At 45.6% G+C, this 25,902-nt stretch overlaps 1 protein-coding gene across 2 annotated transcripts in view; it reads left to right on the top strand.

Annotated features, from left to right (window-relative positions):
- NXN (nucleoredoxin) overlaps positions 1-25,902 on the top strand; it is a 161,036-nt gene that overhangs the window by 100,505 nt on the left and 34,629 nt on the right. Inside the window, exon 1 of one of the 2 annotated variants that reach the window (XM_044940603.1) lies at positions 23,129-23,274. The exons of the other annotated variant lie outside the window; for it this stretch is intronic. Within the exon in view, the coding sequence (XP_044796538.1) occupies positions 23,200-23,274 (75 nt within the window). The 5' untranslated portion in view covers positions 23,129-23,199. Of the gene's footprint in view, positions 1-23,128; positions 23,275-25,902 lie in introns of those variants that run through there. 2 annotated transcript variants of the gene reach the window in all.

The following is a 25,902-nucleotide window of genomic DNA, read 5'->3' as shown; positions in this document are numbered from 1 at the left end:
AAATAATAAAAATAGCTAATACTTAACATGGCACTAACTCTTAAGCCCCAGATACTATTCTAGGCATATGGTTCTTGACACAGAGTAAGTGATCAGCCAATGATAACTAATATTATTTCTCTTTTTAATTATAAGTTGCATTATGTTAATTACACTGTTAATGTGTTTCTTCTTCTTTTGTCATTTTCATCTTTTGTTCCAGCTAATTTATTTACTTATTCATCTAGAGCAGATTCCGGTTCTCATGCAGGACTCTCTCTGCAGTGATGACGGGTTGCCTTTGTGAAAAAGGGATTTTGTGTGAAAGGAGAGAACTCATGCAGAAGAATGTGATTCTGTGTTAAGAGTGAATGTTGGAGAATTAGAAGAAACAGAAGTGTTCGTTCTCATGAGACCCCCATTTGCTTCCCCCGCCTCCATCCCACCCTTTCATTGTCCTAGATGAAAAAATGACTGCCTCCTGTTTTTCCCCCAGCTGCTGCTGCTGCTGCTGCTAAGTCGCTTCAGTCGTGTCCGACTCTGTGCGACCCCAGAGACGGCAGCCCACCAGTCTCCCCCGTCCCTGGGATTCTCCAGGCAAGAACACTGGAGTGGGTTGCCATTTCCGAAATGGTTTAAGTGCAGGTTTAAACACTTTTCCTTAATCAACTGTGGGAGAGTTTGCTTTTTCTTTGGTGGAGGGAGGCAATTTCCTACAAACTCATTTGGATATTATCATCATTAACGTGAACAAAGCTTCTAGAACTTCACTTCCCCTAGCCCATCAAGCACAGGGGCTCAGAAGGTCTCAGATAAGCAGAAGCTAGACGTTTCCAGTAAGAGTCTGATGTCATCCAGTGTATCAGCTTGAAGGTGATAGACTCTTTCTGTGATGTGCAAAAGTCATTGATTTGGGCTTTGTGTTACTCTTGGTTCTCTAAAGAAACAGAACCAATAGGATCTGTCTCTCTAATATAGTTAGTGTGTGTGTGTATATATATATGTATGTTTCTAAATAAAAAGATTTATTATAAGGAATTAGCTCATGGAGTTCTGGCGGCTGAGAGGTCTCTAGATCTGTATTTGGCAAGCCAATGATGTAAGTTCTAGTCTGAGTCTGAGTCCCCGAAGCAGGATAAGATCAATATCCCAGCTGGAAGACAGACAGAGAATGAACTCTTTCTTAAGCAGCCTTTTGTTCAGTTCAGGCCTTCAATGGATTGGATGAGGCCCACCCACATGGGGGAGGGCAGTCTGCTTAGTCAACAGATTCAAATGTTAATCTCATCCAGAAACAGACAGACCCGGAACAATGTCTCACAAATATCTGGGCACCCTGTAGTCTGATCAAGTTGACCCAGAAAATTAGCCACCATAGGTGTGGTGCTCACACATGCTGGCTCACCTGTCTATCCCTCTTTTAACCCTGTGGTTCACTGTCCTGGCCTTGAGAGCTTGGCAGCTTACCTGAAAGATCAGGACTTGGTATTGGAACACTCCATATCATCCCAGGCTCTTCCATTTACAGCTGGTATTATTTCAGGCCTTCTTTGTTCTGTATTAGAACCACAGCCCCTCCACATTTTTTTTTTTTTGGCTGCAGCACACATGGTGTATGAAATTCCACGCATAACATACTTCCACAGGCATGTCCAAATTTTGACAATTCCTCCCCCATGCCCCCACCCCCATGTTTCCCAAGAAATAAAACCAATAGCACCACGGATGCCTTGTGACGTGTTGTTCATAAAAGCATTTTACAAGCTCGGGAGTAACTCATAAGAGTTCATCAGTAATGGAGCAGGGCTAGATCAGGCATGGCTAAAACATGTAGTTCCCATTTAGCTGGTGTACTTGAACTTTTTCCACTCGAGGAAGCTTATGAAAAACAAATGCATGTGCTGTGATTTACATTTGAAGAAGAAATGATTTAGAAACTTGTGTTGGAGTGGTAGCAGTCATAGATTTTATTGTTTATCTCATCACTGAGGTGATGATCCTAGACTAGTCTTCAGCGATGATGCTGCAAGGAAGAGGCCTGAGAGGTGTATACGCTTTTGATTAATGCTGGTTGCAAACGTGTCTTCAGAATTAGAGCCGTGAAGATCACTGTGCTTAAAATCAAAGCCTAGGACTTCGCTGGTGGTCCAGTGGTTAAGAATCTGCCTGCTAATGCAGAGGACACAGGTTCGATACCTGGGCCCAGAAGATCCCACATGCTGCAGGGCAACAGGGCCTGTGCACCACACATACTGAACCCATGCTTTGCAACAAGAGAAGCCACCACAATGAGAAGACTGCACCCTAACAAAGAGGGTACACAACTCGAGAAAGCCGGCACACAGCAACAAAGACCCAGCATGGACATAAATAAATAAACAAATCAGTAGAAGGGTGGTGACATTTAAAAAACAAACAAAGCAAAGCCTATATCAAAGCTCTGAAGGTGCGGATGATTCCTATTTGCTCAGAAGGAAAGACTAAGGGGCTAGTATTCTCCTTTCAACCTGGCCTTTCCTAGTCCATGATGTCCCTTGAGGCCTCCTCTCTCTTCAGGTCAGTTCAGTTGCTCAGTCGTGTCCGACTCTTTGTAACCCCATGGACTGCAGCACGCCGGGCCTCCCTGTCCATCACCAACTCCCAGAGTTTATTCAGACTCATGTCCATTGAGTCGGGGATGCCATCCAACCATCTCATCCTCTGTCGTCTGCTTCTCCTCCTGCCTTCAATCTTTCAATCTTCGGTCTTTTCACATAAGTCAGTTCTTCGAATCAGGTGGCCAAAGTATGGAGTTTCCTTCAGCATTAGTCCTTCCAATGAGTATTCAGGACTGATTGCCTTTAGGATGGACCGATTGGATCTCCTTTTTTTTTTTTTAAATTCTACTCTTTTGTATTCTGTGGGCAATTGAGAGCTAAGTCCTGCCAATGCTTCCTCCAAGAGTCTCTGGGAAGGCCAGCTGTCAGTGAGGGGCGGTGCTCGGCAGAGGGACTAGTGTGCTAGTCCAAGGGACTTCTATCTCTTACCAGATTATAAAAATGAGTCTGTGAAAGCTTGCTGGTGAATCTTCCAAATCACACAGTAAATTCAAGGTACTTTGTTGCTGTCACATCACAGAAGTAGCACTTGGCCGAGTTAACATTCCCTTTCTTTCTCTGTTAACCTGTGTCCCTGTGTTGGAGAACTAGGGTTAGGAAGTGATTCAGGAGCGAGTAGAAGCCAGAGTTCCAGCAGAGGCTTAGAGCAGGGCTTCTCAACCTTTGCATTGTTGACATTTTGAGCCAGATGATTTTCTGTTGTGGAGGTGCTGGCCTGTGCGTTGTAGAACATTTCACAGTGTCCCTGCCTTCTGCCCACTACATGCCAGTAGCAACCTCTTTCCCAGTTGCAACCACCAAAAATGAAATTGCCCTCGGTTGAGAATGACCAGCTAAAAGCAAGCCCTGTGCCTAGCACCATCCCTCGCTGACAGCTGACCTTCCCAGAGACACCTGAAGGAGGAATTGGCAGGATTTAGCTCTCAATTGCCGACACAATACAAAAGAGTAGAATTAGTTTAAAAAAAAAATTAATATTTTACCTATTTCACATTTTCTCCTTCCTTTTCACTCGTTTCTCCAGATAATTTACAGAACTGAACATTTGAAATGAAGGGTCTTTTCCTGGTGGGTAGAGGTAGAGAGCTGTGTTTCCATTGAAACCTACATACACCAATTATTTTTACAGCCTCTTTATAGAGTATTAATTTTAAATGCTGCAGAAATATTACACAGGGTATAAAATACGTGGAAGTGAACAGGGATAGGAACTCTTGCCCAAGTGCCTTGAGGAAATGATCCCGTTTGCAGCTCAGGGCCATTTCTGGCACTCCGGAAACCTTCTTCCACTTTGTGATCTGTGTAGGTCTGAAACCCTGATTGGATCAGAACAGAGGCGTGTCGGGCTGCCCCCTGGAATCTAAAGCCGCCTGCCCTAAGCTTCCTGATCAGAGAGGCCGAGTGGGTACCTTGTGAATCAGAAGCTGGGACGCTTTGGTGTCAGTGTCAGGAGCTGCAGGAACCAGTGTCTTCTGGATACCTCTCCAAGGCACTCTGGCCTTTGATGTAGCCCTGTCTGTGTGTTAGGGCTGCCTGTGCTGTAGAGAGGAACAAATTGGTGATTGGAAATTAACAGATAATGGAACAGAAAAAGAGACATGAGGAATGGGTCTGCCTTGCAGATGGGGTTCACCCAAGTCTCAAGGTTCGTCTTTGAGAAGGGCCAGACTTGATAAAGGCCCCAGGCTGGGTGTGTTGTGCTGCCTGCCCGCCTCCTTGTTTCTAGAACAACTGGACAGCCTTGAAAAGACCATCCAACCCCAGGCAGAGCTGACAGCCTGGTTTCTACATGCTCTGCACCTTTCATTTGTGGGGTGATTTCTGAGATGAAAGCATCTTTCCTCTTTGTCCTTCCTGGATATTCCTGTCTGCTCATTTACTCCTTCTGCAAACACATGCTGGATGGTGAACCTGGCACAGGGCCTGTAAGGCACTGGGGCAACCAGGGTGTCTTCTCTTGCGGGGGAGGGTCTCAGTGTCGGTGGTGGCAGGAGAGAACTGTGGCATGCATGATGCAGTGGCATCAAGTACAAGGATGAGGGCCAGGGTGCATTCAGTCGTCCTCACACTGCTGGCTGGACGGGACTTTTGAGAGAGATGAGGTCAGGGAGATTTTAGAGATTCTCATCAAGCCTGGAGAAGGGATAGGAGTCAGATAAATGGGACAGAGAAGGGGAATTCAGAGAGAGGGAATAGTATCTGCAAAGGATAAGATGGGGTGAGTTCAGAGAACTCTGAGGTGCGTGCATGCTCAGTTGCTTCAGTCATTTCTGACTCTGTGACCTCATGGACAGTAGCCCACCAGGCTCCTCTGTCCATGGGATTCTCCAGGGGAGAACACTAGAGTGGGTTGTCCTGCCCTCCTCAGGGAATCTTTCCGACCCAGGGATTGAACCCGTGTCTCCTGCAGCTCCTGCATTGCAGGTGGATCCTTTACTGCTGAGCCACCAGGGAAACCTGAATGCTGAGGTATAGCTGGGCAGTTGGAAAGAGTGACAAGAGCAAAAGTTTTGTATGGTAAGGAATGGAGACTTCATCTTACAGGTGTCAGAAGGGTTTGAAACAGAAAATGGTTTGAAACAGGTGTTTTAGTAAGATGACACAGCCTTCAGGTGGCTGCTGGGTAGGAGATGGAGATAAGTGGTATCAAGAATGGCAGTAGAGGTGGTCCCGTGGTTAAGACTCTGAGCTTCCACTGCAGGGGGCACAGGTTTGATCCCTGGTTTGGGAAGTTCTGCATACTGTGCAGTGCCCTCATAAAAAAAAAAAAAGAGACATGGAGCTACTGCAGAGGTCCAGCTAGGAGACCATACACAGCCAGACCCACAGCCTTGCCCACAACAAAACACATCACCCACTGCGATCCTCAAAATAGGGCCAGGTTCCTAGAACTCTGAGGATCTTTCATAACTGGGCAGAGTCCTCATCTAGGACATTCATTTAACATTCTGACATATCCTGCACATCCTTTGCAAGTTAATTGACTATTAATACAATTTGTTTAAACTTGAATCTCCCACATTAAGCTGTTTTTTTCTTAATCACGAATTTGGGATTATCCAGAAGACCAAACCCAGGCTTTGAGAAAAAGCCAGTTTTACTGAATTTTTCTTTCAACAAAGGGACGGTATTTTTTTTTTTTTTTTTTCCTTTTCTTTTTGTTGCTGTGCATGCCCTGAACACAGTTTAAGGGACTGGAAAGAATTCCCTGGAGAAGCCAGGGAACTTGCTGACCAAGCTGGCATCACTTTTCTTTCCTGTAAAATGTTTCCACTCAAATGTTCTGACTCCAGCCTGAGGCTGGCACCAGCTGAGCATTCACAGCAAAGTATCTGAATGTTGGCCTTGCCCTGACCCATGTTCAAATCATTTGTTTCACTAAGAGTATGTATTTTGAGATAGCAAACTAGATTAGCTTGTATCCAGCAGTTTAATTGCTGATTCAGTTAAAAAGTCTTTACTTGATGGGGCCTGGCCTGAGATGGAGTGACCTCCAAGGCTGCCATGACTTTTCAAAAGAAAAAACCTTCCCCTTTTTCCTTAAATTATACAAGCAGAACTACATGCACATGGTTAAACCTTCTAAGCTGTACTTACTGAAGGATACAGCAGAGGTATAATTTGATAACCACACATCCCCCTAAAATATGAATATAAATGTATAATATATCCTTCTCTGTGTATTTTTGCATACATGTATGAGTAATGCCTGTTTTATAGGCTTCCCAGGTGGCTCAGTGGTAAAGAATCCGCCTGCCAGTGTGAAGACACAGGTTCAATCCCTGGGTCGGGAAGGTCCCATGAAGGAGGAAATGGCAACTCACTCCAGTATTCTTCCCTGGAGAATCACTTGGACAGAGGAGCTCTGTGGGCTCCAGTCCATGGAGACAGTCCATACAGTTGCACAGAGTCAGACACCACTGAGCACGCATGCATGCACACTGCCAGTTTTATTTACAAAAAGCTTTGATTTGCAAAAAAATTAACTCTGTATCTTAACAACCTTTCCCTTTCAGCCCATGCTGACTTGCTTCAGTCTTTGAAATCCTAGCATTGTTTTCCATTGAGGGAATATAGCATGGTTTACTTGCCCAGGCCTCTGTAAAGAATGTTTCTTCCCTCCTCTAGTCTTTTGATATTTCAAATAACACTATGATAAACATCCTTTTTTAGTATAATTTAATTAGTTTATTTGATCACACCGGGTCTTGGTTGCGGCATGTGGGAATTTTTAGTCGTGGCATGTGGGATCTAGTTCCCTGACCAGGGATTGAACGTGGGCCCCCTGTGTTGGGAGTTTAGCCACTGGATCACCAGGGAAGTCCCTAATAAACAGTCTTGAAGATACATTTTTGCATACTTATGCATGTGTATCTGTAGAATAAACTCCTAGAATTGTTAGGCCAAAGGATGCAGCAGCAGTGACACAGATCGGATTTAGCACTCTGCAGCACTTTTTTCCACATTCAAGAACAAACAATTTGAAGACCCTCGGTTTAGATCCTTTGACAAGGAAATGGCTTAAGACTTACTCTCTCTGTTCCCATCTTTTTTTTTTTTTTTATTTTAATTTTGACGGCCCTGGATCTTTGTTGCTGCTCTCAGGCTTTCTCTAGTTGTGGCAAGTGGGAGCTCCTCTCTGGTTTCGGTGCATGGCTTCTCGTGGTGGTGGCTCCTCTTGGTGCTGGGCGTGCTGGGTGCACAGGCTTCAGTAGCTGTAGCAAGCGGGCTCTAGAGTGCAGGCTCAGTGGCGGATGGGCCTAGTTGCCCTGCAGCATGTGGACTCTTCCCAGACTAGGGATCGAACCCATGCCTCCTGTGTTGGCAGACAGATTCTTAACCACTGGACCACCAGGGAATCCCAAATTCAGTCTTCTATTTTGGGAAATTTCAAATCGACAGAAAAGTTAAAGACTAGAACAATGAATGCCCGTTGTCTACCCCTCACCTAAATTTACCAGTTATAAACATTTTGCTGCTTTAAGGTCCTTAAGTGATGCTGCTGCTAGGCCAGGGAGCTAATTTTTTTAAGAACGTCTGACATAAATCTACACATGAGTATGAATGGTGGGTATATCTTTTTTCCCCGAATTATTTACCAACAAGTTGTACACTTCATGATGTTCTATTCCTAGCCATTTTAATCTATATCTCCTAAGAATAGGGATGTTCTTGTCATAACAACATTATTATCAGGCCCTGTCTGACTCTTCTCCTTGTGTCATCATGAGGCCAAAAGAGGCAAGGGAGCTCTCTAGGGTCTGTTTTATAAGGGCACTAACCCTATTCATGAGCGCTCCAACCTCGTGGCCTAATCACCTTCCAAAGTCACCACCTCCTAATCATATTCAGTGTTAGGATTTCAGCAAATGAATTTGTCAGACATAAACATTCAGTGCATAACAATTGGTGATGCTGAGTTTAAACACTTGGTTTACATAACTAGATCTCTCTCTTATAAAGGTATTTTCTCCTCCCTAGTTAACAAGGAACAAATGGTATGACACTTTAGGACCATAGGAGTATGTGTTCTGTGTCAGATAACCTGTCATTCTGTGGCTGAGGCATCCACTGATATATTGATGATCCTTGCCAAAGTCTGTTTTTATATTGGTCATTGCAGAATGTTGATCTTCAAATTCTGTTACTCATCTACATTTACTAGCTTGCATTCTTTTGTAAAGAAGAGACTTTTGTGGGCCCCCCTCCTTTTTCAGTATCACTTCAGACTCTTGGATTTTTTTAAAAAATGATATAGTACATTCACTGCATTATTATTATTTTTTTTAGTGCTCTAATTATTCCCAACTCAGTAAATGAGAATCTTTGCAAGATGGCCCCTGGGTCCTGTTAACATGTCCCCAACTTTCTATGAGTAGCTCCTTGCTTTTCTGACACTGTAAGGTGCTCAAGGTCAACTTTCCTTTCCTCGGCCTTCGTGGAATCAACATTTCCTTTTGGTGGAGAAATGGTATTTAGAAACCAAAATCTGGGCATGAACTGTGCTTATTGCTAGGGTTGTCATTGCTTCCAGATACTTTCAGTAGAAAGAACTAAGAAATTTAATTTTTTAAAAGAAGTCTTGTGTTCATAGTGATATGTTCACTTTAGAACCAGCGTCACGGGGTACCTCCTTACTGTGCCCATGCATATTTATACCCCTAATGCCACACGGTGAGATCCTTGTTTACAGATCTACAACACTGGTATCATGGCCAGCAATAAACTTGTTAAGTTCAACATTTCTTTTTCTTTTTCCTTTCAAGCTTAGTGCAGTTTATTAAGTCAGCTGCTGATGTGGATCTTTTCAGTTCTTTTTGTCCTTTGACTACATCCAGATAAGAGTGAACAGTCAGAAAACTGTACCTAAAAGTTTGAATGACTTCACTTTTTTGTGCAGAGCATGTAATACTTGTAACAGGCTCATGTTTCTGTTCATATTCAGATTTAGGATTTGCCTTTTCCTTCATACATTTAAAACATTTTATTAATACATAAAATATTTTATGGTGCAAAAGCCAAAGTTGTACAAAACAATGTACTAAGATAAGTCTCACTTCTGCTGCCGGAAGTAACCATGTTCATGAGTTTCCGTCTTCCTTATTTTGAAAACAACCAGTATCAGTCTGTATCAGGACCTCTTCTTAACGTTAACACACCCACAGGAATGGTCCGAGATGCTGCTGCTCAGGGTCAGCCACAACCAGAGAAAACAAGTGAGAAACAGTGATTGTGGTAGTCCCTCTCTTACCTCACTCTGTTAATTTGCTTAGCTTTGTCTGTTGCCTGGTAATCTGTGCAAAAGGCAAAGCTCTCCACGGGAGGGTAATTACCCAGTGACTGGGAGGCCCTGAGATGCAAGCCTTTCAAAGTAGAATGAAGATGTCTGAGTTTGGTTTTGATGGTCCGTTTAATCGCCTTTGACAGGGGTGGAACCGACTCTGTATCCCTGAAGCAGATCTGGGATCCGTGAAACAGATTTTGACTAAGCAGATAAGTTGCTTCTCTGGCGGGCCTTTTGGTGCAGCTGTTGTTTTGCACTTGAGTAATTTGGGCTTCCTTTTCCTTTTCATACAATATTATGTAGTTTTAATCCCCTCCTGCCTGAGAGTTGCTGGGAACAAATTTTTTTCTTTAGAATAAACATTTTGGGGAAGTTAACTTTTCACATTTGTTGTTGTTGTTCTATACTTGACATTAAGAAGCTTTTATAAGCAATTAAAACTAGGAGAAAACCCAAACCAAAAATTCCCCCTAAACTCCCGATGACCTCAGTAGAAATCTCTTCCAGTGTTTCTGGTCTTAACTCCTTGGTAAGCTTAGGGAGTGATTCTTTGTCCCACTTCCAAATGACAACTTTGAACTATCAGTAAATGTGGGTGAACACTTTTAATAGACTCCATTAAACATGATTTTGGGGTGAGACTGAGAAGAGTTAATCTTAAAACTAGATCTGGACAGGAAACTTGACCTGAAAGCATTTCCTGGAATGGGTCCTTTTCTTGAATGGTGAATGTTCTTGGTAAAGAAACTCTCTGAGACAGTGGTGATGGGATGGCCTTTGAACCAGATCCTTCCAATATTGAATCATTTTGTCAGTTCTTCCTTGGGATGATGAAGCCCATTTGGATCATGGCAGGGTGCTCAGAGTAGAATAAATAAACTCTGAAAATTGACTACTGCTTGCTCTTGGCTAGATATGGGATAGAAAGGAAGTATGAGGTATTCCCTGATTTTTTTCCTTCATTCCAGGACCACCTTTGTGGTTTTTTCATGTCACAATACCAGCTGTATTACCATTTGCTTCATATTTTTCTTTAAATATACTTACTTTAAAATTTTAGATTTATGTCATTATTAAAAAGGGAGATGAGCAGGTGCTGGAAAAAATGTTAATCACCTATTGACATCACACTAAGACTTCTCCCCTAAAGTAATGGGAAGTGCTAGAAGAAAAGGGAGAATGGGATAACATTTTGGCTTAGTATTATTTACTGGGGAATACTTGTGCCACCTAAGAAAATATCTCCATTAGTTATAGATAAGGAATTCCACTTAGAGAAACACTGCCCAGTGCCATATTTGACTGCCCTGGTTGTATTTGGGAAGCAGGGCGAAGGAGGTAACCATTGATACAGATAGCTTCTATGCTCAACTTTTTAAAATGTCCTTCAAAACTAGGAATTTCACAGGAGTTTGACATATGTCTTAAAAAAAAAAAAACCCTCATTCTGAATCAAGGCACTGAGGTTTCCTCTAGAAACAGAATGCATGCCTACTTATTCTAATGGTTATTCCAAAAAAGATTTAAGTTGACTTATATGGAAGCATAAACCATGGTGCCGAGGTCCAGCCCCAGCTGATCCAGGGTATTCGAAGGAGAGACGGCATAGGCGAGGGTCAGGGAACAACTGCTTAATTAAACGTTAATTAAGGATATAAAGAGTAATAAAATGAGGATAGCTCAGTAGGAAAATTCAGTGGAGAAAAGAGGCTGAGTAGCTTGGTTTACGCGGGGGACCAATAAAACTTCAAGACAAGAAGCTTGCACCACTTACGTAGGCCGCAGGCGTCCTTCCGTTCTCCCGAAGGAGAGGAGACACTGAGGCCTCCCCGGTCGGATCTTAGAAGCCCAGGCAAAATTAGTAAGCTTGGTGGGTTCCGCGCTCCAGATGGAGACTCAACCAGAGTGAGAGAGAGAGAGACATGGGGAGACCAGTATTTCGAGAAACTGATCCCAATTCTTTATTTTCCATGGTCTACTTTTATACACTGAGATGTTATGCAAAAGTCACGTGGGGTCAGCAGTCCTGACTTTTATCAAAGTCAGGTGCTTCATACAAATGTATACAGAGGTCTTAGGGGTGTTACATCATCTTCTGGCCAGGGGGCCTGCTGACAATTTACGACCCTCTCCTTGTGACAGCGGTCAGTCAACCAGGACACTTATTTCTCCAGGGGTGATTATTCTTAAAACAGACGCCACCCAAATAAAGTTACATTCCTATAGGGTGAGGGTGTAGTGGGTTTTAGTTAAGGAAAGAATTTACTTAGCCTAAGGTCTAACGTGATTTATATCAAAGGTTAATACTTATTTCTTTTATATATTCATTAATGTGTGTAAGGGCAGGGGATATGGAGACTTAGCAACAAACATTGGCTCAACAAATGAAAAAACCCTTCACCAATACAATTTCTAATCAGCCCATTATACTTATACTAATAGCTTTCTAACTTTTCTAAGGAACCTGTTTTTAGAAGGTTTAAAGCATCTCGTGCCTCTCACGGTTGGGAGGCTGTGAGCAATCACATGTGGCCGGACAAGCCTGTCAGGCAGACTAGAGAACCTTCAGAGGAGTTTGTAGGTTGAAACATTCCTATCACACCCAGGAATTATTATTAACTGGAGCTCTAGGTTAACTCCTTCTCCGAAAGAGGTGGTGGGGGACAGCCCCCCATAAAGTCAGAGGTGTAGGTAAGAGCACAAAGTAGTAAAGTAGGCAGGCTCTGGTTATGGGGGTAGATGCTCGAGGATTTCCAGGGGGACTCCTGAGGCTCGATCCCGCCTTTGCGTATGTCGAGCCTCCTTCCTCATGACCTTTGCCATGGGCGGAGTGCCTCACACCGGCCCCCAACACCATGGCATGATAAAATAAAGGTGAAGCAAAATAATTTAGACTTGGAAATAAGATAGATGAATGAAATAGGAAAAATAAAGAAGGAGGGGACAAAGTAGAATTAACAGTTGGTCATGGTGACCTGTACACCTGCTACATGGGAATATAAGGTTTTGCATGAGCTTCCTTTTTAAACAAGAAAAAAAAATTATTATTTATTTGGCTGCTCCAGGTCTTAGTTGCAGCTTGTGGGATCTAGATCCCCAATCAGGGATCGAACCCAGCCCCCTGCACTGGGAGCATGGAGTCAGCCACTGGCCTGCCAGGGAAGGCCCCTCACAAATTTCCTAATGGCCACTGAGGAAAGGGAAATTGTGTCTGTTCCACAATCCCCAATATCTGTAATATAAAATAAAACCAGCTGCTTAGGAAAAACATGAGCATTTCTTCCAGGAACCTCATAGAGAGGAATTTCTGTGGTCTGTTGAGTGATGCCTTCAACGAAAGAAGAGAAGCCAGAATGAAAACCTGTTCTAATCTGTTGAAACATCTCCCCCAGGAAATATTTCCCATAGTGACTCTTGAACTGTTACAGTACAGGTTGTAAATAAGCCTCCACAGCCCAGACTTGAGTTCATGCCCTTGTCCTATGACCTTTTTCCTATTCGAAGAAGGGAGAGGTCCCTCAAAGCCACAGATCATCTGATGTTTCTGGTCGATGTCTCCATGGAACAGTGGTAAAATGTTTTAAAAGGGGTGTGGGGTAGCCTGTCCCTTGTGTAAAACTTCAGCCTAAGAAACCCTGATTAATTAAGCAAGTAACTAATCAGTATTCTCTGTTGTCTCTTGTACCAAGGATGAGTCAGTTTCACTTTACTGTGGGTGATATGGCTGGGCCTCCTAGACTAATTAGCTCGGATTTACCTTGGTTCAAGTGAATTGGCCATCCAGATGCATGGCAAGCTCAGCCACAGAAATTGGAGTTTCTAGTGAAAGACAAGTGCTGAATGAGACCAGCAGAGCCCTACTTTAAACCTGGTAAGATGGCAGCCTGGAGCATGCTCCACAATGACTTAAGATTCTTCTCTCACTGGAGCACGTCCAGTCCAGTCAGGTTCCCAGAGGTAAAGACCTCAGTGAGAAAGCTTTCCTGAGGGGTTTGAGGTTTGTTTTGTGCTTACAGATGCCTTGACTTTAGAATGTCTGCATTCTTTTATTGAGAGTTTTAGGCCTCTTCTTTCTTCAGCCATCATGGAAAAGAATTTTGGCAGATGCAAGGCTAGATTGGACCCCCTTATCTGCATCTCCCCTCGGGGACTGCTGTTGACTGGCCTGTCTCATATGACAGGAATCATTTTCTGCTGGTTTTGATTGAGTTCTCTGGCACGGCGGCTAGGATTTGTTGTAGCACATACATTCCCCTTGCCAAGGTACACAGCGTCTTTAGAGGCTTGTTTTATGTTTCCCCCCCAAACTTAATTTATTCTACATATCCCATGGCAGAGCTAAACATTTGTGGGTATTTGGCTGCCAAAACTGGAGGTGGATCCGATGGGGCCTATGTCTATACTTGTTGAAGAATGGGAGAGTTGCTTTCTTCTGGGGCATATTTTCAGAGAAAGTTGTACTAATTCAAACAAAGCTTTTCAACAAACTTATTTTGTGAATAGCACTTACAGAATAAATTGATTCTAGGGGAAGAGTCAGTTATTTTTTATTAGCCTTAGGGACAACATTTTGGACTGGGTAGAAAGTGATGCCCTTCCTCTGCCTGTAACGTAATGCTGGGCGTAGCTGTCCTGTTAGGACGTGGTGGGACCCAGGAAATGTAGGAGTGAAAAGAGCGGGGGCCATAGCCTCTCCTCTTACTATTTGCTAGTGTGTGAGAAAATTGAAACTTTTTTTTTGGTCATGCTTCAAGGCATGTAGGATCTTAGTTCCCCAACTGGGGATCAAACCCACACCCCAAGCAGTGGAAGCTCAGAGCCTTAACCACTGTACCACCAGGGAAGTCCCTAGAATTTTACAGTTCTAGTCAGCTAAGCACATTGGAATCCTTTAAAGGATCTCAGCAACAGTCTCCACTTCCCAGGACCTGCTGTGATGGGGACTTTCAAGGAGCTGAAGAACGTTATTGAGAAGAGTAAGGTAGGGTGAGAAATGAGAATTAGAAATAATGATTCCAGATTTGTTCATGTGATCAATGAATATCTTTATTGTGTGCAGACTCTGTGCCAGGCACTGTGCCAGAGGCTCCATGGTCAGCCCTGCCCTCATGGAGCTCTGCCGGCCAGTGGGGAAGACAGACATGATTAGACAAGTCATACAAATAGATCATGAAAATGGTGATCGGGGCTATGAGGGAAGTGCACCTGGGGGACTTGGTCTAGACTTGCTGGGGGCAAAACAGGGCAGTGGGTTCCCCTGAGGAAGTGATATTTGATCTGAGATTTCCAGAATGAGTAAGAAATAACTGGGGGTACTTGCCTGTTCTGTGTTAGGATTCCGAACTTCCACTGCAGGGGGCGCAGGTTGGATCCCTAGTTGAGGAACTAGGTAGATTCCCCCATCTGCCAAAAAAGAAAAATAACTAGGGAAGTTGAAGGGCTGTACGGGCAGAGGGACTCAGACTCCAGTGGACATAAGCATTTCCTGGGCGCTTCCTTAAGATTTGCATGTTTGCATCTTATCCTCAGAGAGGTCAGATTCAGTGGGTCAGAGGTGGGGCCCCCAAATCTGCATCACCCCAGGGGCTGCTGCTGCAGGTCTTCTGGGGAAATACCAAGTTCACTGTTGTTGGGGAAGCTCTTTCCTGCCAATGTGCAGTGTTTGCCGAGCTCCAGGCCCCCTTCCTGTGGGTAGATGTACTTAGGTTTGGCATAAGTGTAACCCCAAGTGCTCAGGGGAACCTTGCCGGTTTCCTGGTAGGGAGAGTTTTATGAGGTTCCTTGGTGGAGACGCCACTGGCTGTGGCCGAAGTGAGTTCTCCCTACGTGGTCTCCTGGGGGGAAGTCATCACAATGCCCCCAGGTGGCAGGAAAGCTGAGATCAAGCCAGGAGGTTTTCCTCCCTGGTGAAGAGCTTCCTGGAGACTGTGGGGCCCCAGCTGGCTTGCAGGGGTAAGCCAGGCCCACTGGATTTCCATCCCCCTTTCTCGCCACTGCCTCGGTTGGCACAGGACCTGAGGAATTTGAGGTGGCAGGGCTGTTACTGGGATCGGAGCCGCTGGTTAAACTACATCATGTTTTTTCCATTCTGTGTTTCAAATGTCTGGTTAGATCAGGAGGAAGTGTTGACGTACACCCCTTCTTTACAGCTCAGGAACACTCGCTCATCTCCTTTTCAATAGAGAAAGCAGACCTCAGAGCCTTTGGCAGCCAACGGGAGTCTAGATCCAATGTAATAATTGTTTGGGCTTTTGCTCTTTTTATTTTGACACTTACCCTCTATTTATGGTAAGCAATACTGGTTTTCTGTTTACAACAGCAAGATCAAATTTCCTTTCAAAAAAAATTTTTTTTACAATAAAGTCTTATTTAAAGCAAACTAAGTAAGAGAATTGGGGATATAAACTGGAAATGATATATGTGAACAACTGAGTCTGGGAAGTATGGGGGGCCTGGAAGAAGCCATCTGGATTTTCCATCTATGTTTAATCCTCATAGCAACCCTGTGAGGCAAGAACAGTCTTCTTCACTGTTTGCAGCGGAAGTGACTTTTTCAGAGAAGTGAGCTAACTGGCCCAGCCTGGCCGGCTTCCCTCTGCTCTCACAGATTGCCCTTCTCAGTGACTGGGGGACACGGAGAACCAAGTACTCACCCTGCTGGGCCCCTCGGCTCTCCAGCTCGTTCTGTCCCCCCCACCCCGCTCCCTGGGCCTTTCTCTGCCATCTGCAGAGGAGCTGGGCCTCACCCTTGGTCCTGGCCTCCGTCACCTCAGCCTGGGGAGCTCTGGGTGTTCACTGTTGCGAGCAAAGAGCAGAGCTGGAGGGCACTGGAGCCCGGTGTCTTGACTGAATTTCCCCGCTCTTGGACACGGATGATTCCCTGGGTGGTCTGGAGCCTGGTCTGAAACTTGTTGACATTTAACAGTTCGGTCCGGCTAAAGGCTGACAGGATTATTGTGCTCTTGAAAATGGTCAGCGTGTCCCAGAAAGTCCGTGCTCCTCCTGGGGAATCAATTTGTGTGTGGTTTCTATTCAGAAGGCCTCAGCAGTTTATATTTCCCAAGCAAGTGATCAGTGGCATATTCAAGGTCTGATTCACCGGGATATTTGCATCCGGAGGAGAAAACCAGTCCAGTTGCAACCGCAGAAACTTGACACACTCTGTCCCTTTGGGTTCTGCGGCCCTGGTGGCTTCTGGCTTCAGCCCACGGGAAGGTTCTGGTGTGTTTGGGCCTGGGAGTGTCTGCAGAAAGTTGGTAAAGACTTGCTGTGTCTGCTCCTCAATGTCACACGTGCTGTTACACCTTGGGAATGTGGAGGACATGGGTTGTTGTTTTTTTTAAAGTAACCATTCATCTTGTCTGTAGAGGAAACCTCAGGTTTTCTTCATTCTTGACTCATCTCAGGGCAGAGTCTCCTGGAGCCATAGAGAATGCAAAACCTTTCTGGAGGGAGGGCCACCCTTGCCTTGGGAATGGGGGGCGGGGGGGAAAGATATATATATTCAGTTCAGTTCAGTCACTCAGTCATGTCCGACTCTTTGTGACCCCATGGACTGCAGCACGCCAGGCCTCCCTGTCCATCACCAACTCCTGGAGTTTACTCAAACTCATGTCCATTGAGTCAGTGATGCCATCCAACCATCGCATCCTCTGTCGTCCCCTTCTCCTCCTGCCTTCAATCTTTCCCAGCATCAGGGTCTTTTCAAATGAGTCACCTCTTCACATCAGGTGGCCAAAGTACTGGGAATGGGGGGGCGGTGGGAATATATATATATATATATATATATAATGGGTTGTGGGATGCTGGGAAAAATTGAGAGCAAGAAGAGAAGGGAAAAGAGGATGAGATGGTTGAATGGCATCACTGACTCAATGGACATGAGTTTGGGCAAACTCTGGGAGATCGTGGAGGACAGGGAAGCCTGGGGTGCTGCAGTCCAGGAGTCGCAAAGAGTTGGACACTACTTAGCAACTGAACAGCAACAATATGCACACACACACACTTTTTTTTCCAATTAAAAATGTACTTTGGGACTTCTCTGGTGGTCCATTGGCTAAGACTGCAGGCTCCCAAGGCGGGGGCAGGGGTTCGATCCTTGGGAACTAGATCCTGCATGCTGCACAGTGCAGCCTAAAACAAACAAAACCTTAAATGTTTATAAAAAAAATACTTCATTGAATGTAACTTGTTGCATTTCCCAAAGGAAGATATAAAATAAAATTTAAAAATAAAGAAATATGCATAGATATAAAACAAACCCCCCCAAAAAAGGCCTCTTCTCTGCAAGTTTGTGACAGGTTGTCCACTACAGCCACCGTCCCTGAGACCCACACGTCAGAGAGGCAGGCTGGTTTTTCTCCCATCTGCATGCAGTATTTTAGGCTCATAAGCAAGAAGCACTGTATTTTAAGTCCATGGCTGGCAGAGAGCAGAGGCCCTTGTCCTCATTTGCTCTATCATCTTAGGTGAGTCATCTTGCTTCCATTTTTGCATCCATAGCATGGGGAGGAGTTTGTTCCCCGGGGCCCCAGGATCCCATGGGGACAACAGAAGGGGCTCCGATAAGAAAGAGACTGGAAAGAGTTAACAGCATACTGTCATTCTGCTTTTCTTTCACCAGAGTTTGAAGCAGTGAGGGCTCCATGGTACACAGAGCCCTCCGTGCATGCATATCCCCACATCTGTCTTAGCTAGGAGTTGTTTACAAAGGACAGAAATTCGCTCAAGCTGGCATCAGTGGTTTGGGGCAGGCTTTCAGTTGTTAATCACATGAGCATCCAGATTCAGGAAATAGGGTTCAGCTGGGATGCGGTGGGACCAGAATGGGATTTCAGAAACAGGTCCCTCTCGCCCTCAGGGGCTGTGCAGTTTCGTTTGTTTCTCGGTTCTCAACTCCCTGGTGTCTGTCTCCCACTCTGTCCCATTTCTGTTCCTTTGTGGGGATAAGAGTCTGTAATACTATGTCTCTTCCTTGCTTGTCCCTGGTCCACCAGGGCTACTCCTGTCTCCATTTTACACGAGTTTGTGTCCCCACTCCACCACCGCCTAATCAGTCAGTTTAGTTCAGTTCAGTTGCTCAGTCGTGTCCGACTCTTTGCTACCCCATGGACTGCAGCACGCCAGGCCTCCCTGTCCATCACCAGCTCCCGGAGTTTACTCAAACTCATGTCCATTGAGTCAGTGATGCCATCCAACCATCTCATCCTCCGTCGTCCCCTTCTCCTCCTGCCTTCAATCTTTCCCAGCATCAGGGTCTTTTCAAATGAGTCAGTTCTTCAAATCAGGTGGCCAAAGTATTGGAGCTTCAGCTTCAGCATCAGTCCTTCCAATGAACACTCAGGACTGATTTCCTTTAGGATGGACTGGTTGGATCTCCTTGCAGTCCAAGGGACTCTCAAGAGTCTTCTCCAGCACCACAGTTCAAAAGCATCAATTCTTTGGCACTCAGCTTTCTTTATAGTCCCAACTCTCACATCCATACATGACCACTGGAAAAACCATAGGTTTGATTAGACGGACTTCACGTTTTTCACATCCCTGCCACGCTGAGGAAGTGACCGCTGTGTGTCTTCTGGGATAAAGGGACAAGGCAGTTTGTCACCAGAGGCCAGGGACTCGGGCAGGGTGGGGTGGGCATCTGGCTGCCCCTAGGGCTGAGAGGATCAACATGGCACCTCCTCTAACCTCTTTGCAGATCACTGGTCGGGGAGCTCTGCCCTTACTGAATCCAACTTTGTGTTCACTTTCTAAATTCCCAGGAGCAAGTGGGGATGGTCTCAGGTCACGTGTCCACAGCTGCTGCAGTCACCTGTGGCCTGAGGCCGGCACCAGACACCAGACATGTCCCGGGGGTCCCTGCTGTGGGGACGGTGAGGGGGTGAGCAGGACAAGGACTGCCGTCCAGGTGGAATGTCCACATGGTGAGCAGGTCCAGGAACTCACCAGACTCCTTTTCTCCTTTGAAGGCAGGGAACTTTGTCCTCAATCTCTATATCCCCACAGCATCTGGCATAAATACTTGGTAAGTTTTATAATTAATTGATTTTCTCTTTTGGCCACACCACGCGGCATATGGAATTTTAGTTCCACGACCAGAGATTGAACCCTCGCCCCCTGTAATGGAAGCACAGAGACTTAACCACTGGACCACCAGGGAAGTCCTTGGTAGGTTTTAGGCGCTTGAGAAATGTCTGTTGTTGAATGAGCACCTAGGCCTGTGCGGGGTGGGGAGAGGCGTGACGTCCTGCTGAGCATGACCTTGACCGATCTGGGAACTCAGCCTCCAGCCTCCTGCGTCACATCCTCAGACCCTGCTTCACCCCTGTTTCTCCAGGACACCTCACAACCAACCGGGGCCTTCCTGCTGTTTTCAGTGTTTCTTGTTACCATCTGAAGCCCCAAACCGAGAGCCGTTAAGCAGCGAGGCAGGCCGCCCGTGTTTTTTTTTCTCAGAATGAGGCATTTGGAACCAATTGTGTGGTGGCCCCTTGGAGTTAGCTGTTTGGAAGTTAAACGACACACACTAACTAACATAGCTTTGTAAAAATGTCTTTCCGGACAGTGTCTTGGACTTTTGTGTTTCTGTGAAAACGCCCATCTAAATTTCCTGCTTGATTTTTTTTTTTTTTTTCCTTAATGGTCAGACATTAACTTGGCAAATACAGCTATTTTTTAAAATGCTGCTGATGTGAAAGCAAACGGTGACCATACCTTTCAGAGATAAGACGTCAGCATTCAGTCATTGGAAATAAATGGGTGGTGGTTGACATCCTGCTGAGAGTGTAGAGACCCTTGGCTTAATTAATAATTTCATCTCAGATCCTGCACTCACCCTGTTTTGTGACAGCTTTATTTAGCAGAGAGAGCGACGTGAACGGATGTTTCTTTGCAAGAATAGAGGGATGTAATACTTTGTTCTGTGTTGACTCCCATATTTATTTCTGTATCGGGTCTGTAGCTCTTTCTTATTCTACATGAATCACTTGGATGCATAAATTCAAGGACATATGTTTGCAGCTCTCACACATCTGTCTTGAATTTCATCTTTTCCACCCTGTCTTCTACTTTCCAAACAATTTACCTCCCTCCTTCTCTCTCCCTGCTGTTATTTATTTCATTGTGCTGTGGAACCCTTTCATTTCAAGAGCTGACGGAGGGGAACAATGCAGGCCACACACTCCATTTCTATATAAAGGCATCTTGCAGCATGCTGAGCACAGCTCTGTGTCGGGTGCGAGTCTTTCTGCTCAGGACACAGCTGGTCCGGAGCACATGGCAACCTGGCTCACCGGGTTCCTGGTGAGGTAATGTTGCTCCCATCATGGACCACTCCAGCCCAGTTGATGGCGGGCCTTCACGTGCCTGACTCCGGGCAGAATGGGCCCTTATGCCTATCGTCTTTGATCTCTTTTTTCCTGCCTGGGAATTTCTCACATCACTGTAAATGTTTCTTTTCCTCCCCTTGTCATTTGGCTCCGTGGGGACTTCCTGAAGCAGGAAAGTGGTAACAAGGGGTTTAACTGGGCACTCAGAAAGTTCTGCCAAGAAACAGAGCTCTCTGTGCAGCCAGGGCAAAAACAGAAAAACACCAAAGAACACCAAACAAAAAACCCTGATGAAATAACAATCAAATAGGAAATTGAAAGGAGTAATGTGCTGAGTGTTAATAGCTCCACGGTGGAGCAGGTACGGATGGTGCTGAAATGATAAACATCTCTGAAATTCTCACAAACCATACTTCCGGCCCCTATTTCATTGGGAGAGAGGACAAGGAAACCCTGCTCACCCCTCTGACTTGTAATTTACAGCACTCAGGTTCATAGGTGTTACACAATCGCATTCCTGATCTCCTGGAAGCTGAGGAAAGTTCTGAGCCTATCTGCCTGATTTCTTTTTTGGATAGTAACTTATTTAGTAGCTGTTCCCTGGTGGCTCAGAGGTTAAAGCTTCTGCCTGCAATGCGGGAGACCTAGGTTCGATCCCTGGGTCGGGACGATCCCCTGGAGAAGGAAATGGCAACCCACTCCAGTATTCTTGCCTGGAGAATCCCATGGACGGAGGGGCCTGGTGGGCTACAGTCCACGGGGTCACAAAGAGTCAGACGCGACTGAGCAACTTAAGTTTAGAAACCACGATGAATACGTGAGAACAAAATACCAGCTTGCTTATTTTTCATGCTGCATCTATAGAGTCAAAGGTGAGAAGCTAGTAAATGTACTTCCTTGGCCTGAACATCACCATCATTTTCGTTGTCATCATCATCATCGTCATGGTCATCAGGATGTACTGAGTACCTGCCAGGTGTCAGGCACGTCTGACACGCAAAAGCAGTGTAAGGTTTGTGCCCTGGAGGGAGTCGTCAGATGAAAGAGCTACAGTATGGTCTTTGGTTTTGAGCCCTGAAAGAATGAACGCAGTAGGATTCTAGAAGGGTGGGGATCTCTTTTGCTGTTGACTTGCTGGATCACCTCACATCTTTCAAGTTCTCTTGTTCCCATAATTTGTGACATGTCCCTCTCTCTCTCTCATTGGATCTTTTCACTGGTACCTGGCCCTAGGGGTTCACTTGTGGACGGTAGATCTGTAATGGATATGTCATGCAAGTGCTGCGTTTGAGAGTCAGTAGAGAATCAGAACCTGGATCTCAAAGGTCATGGCTTGCCAGCCAACCCAGAACTAAGTAGGCGAGGGGAGTTCTGTTGTGCTCCTGCGAGAACCTACACTAACACGGTCTCCTGAGGGAAGACCTATTTTAGATGAAGACAGTTTGCTAGTATGGATTTTAATTTTGTTTGTTTGTTTGTTTATTTGACCAGCCCACATGTGTGGCTTTCGGAATCTTCGTTCCCCGACCAGGGATCAAACCCGTGCCTCCTGCAATGGAAGAGCGGAGTTGTAACCATTGGGCCTCCGGGGAATTGCCTGTGTTTTTATTTTAAAAATTTTTAAATTAAAACCTTGCTGGTGGTTTTGTTTGTTTTGGGCAAGAATCCTTTTATCAGCCATAGCCAGTTCCTAAACTTGATGTCCTTACGTTTTGTGTTGAATCATGAGGGTGACTGGTTGTGGGGGGATGAATCGATGGCGTCTACCGCTTTGGGCTAAGGAGTGGGCAGAGCGGGAGATACCGCTGCTTTGATGTGCAGCTTCTGCCAACAGAATCCCCAACCCACAAGGAACAGCCCTTCTCCTTCCCCAAAGTCCTTATTCCTAGGGTTCCTCTCTTTCCTTTTTGTTTTGTTTTTAACCTTTTTTTTTTTCCTCCCAGAATTTATTTCTCTTTGGTATGAACTTAAACATTCTGGGTTGAACCTATGAGGCGACACATTTCTCAAAGGAGGTGGCAGACCCCAAGAGCCCAGCGTTCCAGCAAAAACACACTGCTCAGGGCGAATGTGGGCAGACTTTCCTAAGAATGTCAACAGAGGGGGGCTCCACCATGATACAAACCACAAGAACCCTGTCCCCCCGCAGAAGCGATGGCCTCAGGACATGGTCTCTTCCATTGCAAACCAGTTCTGGCTCCTCATCCTCTTTCCTCTGAAAACTCCCGGGCCCCCGTCTTTATTTCTGCTTCCTTGCCAGCATCTGTCATTCTTAGCCACCCCCTTGCTGTTCCAAACCACTCCGGCCCAGTAGAGGCTTTCATACCAGATGGGGCTTGAGGAAATCCCTCCGTCAGCTTGTGAAACTGCAGCACGGGGAAGCGGAGCAGCCTCTTCATCTGTGGTGTCGGCCAGAAAGAACTTGGCAGCCATATGTCCCTTTGTGCTCCCAGCAACTGCTCATCTCCTGGCCTGTTGAGTCATTAGAGCAGGAAGTTGTGTGGCAGAGTCAATGAACCTCTTTAATTGGTATTGCAAGTGGAACCAGGTTCCAAGTGTTCGGGGACCAGGACTCTCCAAGCCCAAGGTGAGTGAGAGGGATCAGGAAATATATTGCAGTTCAGCGCTTTTGAAAGAGTAAGAAGAAAACATGTACATCTTCTGTCTTTATATTTGTGGGCATCATTTTTCCCAGCTTTTACCTTTTTTAAAAAATTAAAAAAAAATTTTTTTTTAATGTTTTGGCTGTACCTCGTAGATGAAGGACCTTAGTTCCTTGACCAGGGGTCTAACCCTCCACCACCTCCCCTCCTACCCCCACCTCCAGCCCCCAGCTTTGGAAGCACAGTCTTAACCATTGGACCACCAGGGAAGTCCCTGTAATCATTGCTTATCCCGTTCATTTGTTGTTGGTGGTGGGGGTGATTGAAGCCAGTCCAAAGGTGCAGTTTTCTGAAAGGAGATTTAGTCGCAGACTTGTCTGGTGAGTGACTCCCAGGAGGAAAGGAGATGGAGGCCCTGGCCACTGTGTCTTAGAGCGCTTCTTAACTGCTAGTTGTAGACAGGACGCAACCTCTTTCATGACCACCCACTGTGGCTTCCTCACCAGAGTCACAAAGCTGCAGCCCACTGCTGGAGCTGGCAGCCAGGCCCCAGGCCTCCAAGTCATGTGAAATACCACTTTTTAAAATGTTTATCTTCTTTCTTTTTTATTATTATTTTTTTTTTTGGCCACACCACACAGGCCTGTGGTATACAAATTCCCTACCAGGGATTGAACCCAACCCCTCCCCCCTCCCCAGTGAAATTGTGGAGTTCTAACCACTGGACTGCCAGGGAAGTCCCCATTAAATGTCTTATCCTCTCATGCCCACTAGCGTGGCCACCATCAGCCCCTTTTGTCCTGGGTAGTCATGGTTAGACTTAGTGGGCGTTTCTTAGTTGTTCTGCCACTCTCCAGTTAGGAGAAAGAAGGATCCACAGGCTGGATGCTGGTCTGGAAAGTGTCTGTGTTTACTTGAAGAAGGGGAGATTTAGCCCCTCCCAGAGCCACTGCCGGAGAAGCAGAGCCTCCTCTGCCCCACCTCCTTCCTCAGAGTCCATCTGCTTACCTTCTGTCAGGAGGTCTCTTATAAACCATTCTGTATTTATTTGTGTGGATTATTCTGGGCCCCATCCCTGGCGGGTCTGGTGGCCCTGTGGTGTCCTGATTGTTACTGTCAAACACTGCTTTTCCTTTTTTTTTAAGGAATTTTAAAAAATATAGTTGTGTTTCAGCTGTACAGTAAAGTGATTCAGTTATAGATAGATATAAATATTCTTTTTTCATATTCTTTTCCCTTATAGGCTGTTACAAAATATTGAATATAGTTCTCTGAGCTATATAGTAGGTCCTTGTTAGTTATCCATTTTATGTATAGTAGGGGAATGCTGCTTATTAAGTGCTCTTGGAGTTTGATTATGTGCAGGGCTTGTTGCTGTAAATGGACTTTGGTCAGAAAGATTTCATCAAATTCCATACCAGTAGAATCTGGAAGGACACACGTTAGCAGCGTTCTCATCTGAGTGTTTACTGTATCCAGGGATGGTTCTAAGCACGTCATGTGTGTTACTTATCCTCACGGTAACTCAAGGAAGTAGGAACGACAACGCCATTTTGCCATTGAAGAGAGCGAGGCTCGAGAGGCTGTGTAGTTTGCCCAAGCGGCAGAGCCAGCATTCAGACCCAGGCCACCTGCCTGCGGAGCCTGTGCGCCCAGCCGCTACATGTGTTTCCCTCCTGTGCTGATGCAGTGAGGATCGGGGGGCCCTGGAACCCAGAGGTCAGCCTGGAGGAAGGATGAAGGGGCAGGGGTGGTTCTGTGTCGGCCCTAAAAGAAGCACAGTGTGCACCCCGCATCCTGGGGACCGGCAGGTCTTTGACAAGTTAAAAGGAAGCAGAGCTTGCTGTCACCCCATGAGGCGTGTGTGGTGGATGGCTGGCTGCTGACGAGGATAGACATTTCTTAGATAAAGAGATAAAAGGAAGAAGTAGCATATCAGATCCGTCACCTCATACTAGCAGCAGTGTGATTTCTGTTGTAAAAAGAGTATCTTGCGCAGCAAAGTGAGGCTGTTACGAATTTAACATGTTCCCACAGCACCAGGCTGGGAGTAGGCAGCACTTACTCTGTAGGGCGGGCTTCCCAGGTGGTGCGGTGGTAAAGAATCCACCTGCCCAATGCAGGAGATGCGAGTTCCATCCCTGGTTCGGGAAGGTCTTCTGGAGAAGGAAATGACAACCCACTCCAGTATCCTTGCCTGGGAAATCCCATGGACAGAGGAACCTGGCGGACTACAGTCCATGGGGTTGCAAAAGAGTCAGACACAAGTTAACAACTAAACAATGAAGACAGCCCTACAGGGCTGTCTCCTGGCCTGGGTCCTCTGTCTGCGGGCGTCCCAAAATGGCACAAGGCGTAAGAAGTTATTTCTCCCATCCCTCCTCTGCCAGAATGAGAAACGATAGCTGATGTGGGTGCTACATGGAGTTAGTGGGGTCAGCACATTTTCCCACTTGGTGTCAAGGAGAAATGGCAGTGTCCTCTTTAGACCTCATCATCATTTATGACATTTATTGAACACTCACTGTATATCAGGCAGTGTTCTAAGTCTTATATGTGTATTAATCATTAATTCATTCTAACAACAGCAATATGGAGCAGGTTATTTTTAT

The sequence above is a fragment of the Bubalus bubalis genome, chromosome 3 (assembly GCF_019923935.1).
Source record: "Bubalus bubalis isolate 160015118507 breed Murrah chromosome 3, NDDB_SH_1, whole genome shotgun sequence".
NCBI classification, from domain to species: domain Eukaryota; kingdom Metazoa; phylum Chordata; class Mammalia; order Artiodactyla; family Bovidae; genus Bubalus; species Bubalus bubalis.
Note: the sequence above shows the minus strand (reverse complement) of the source record. Positions and strands in the feature narration are given on the sequence as shown.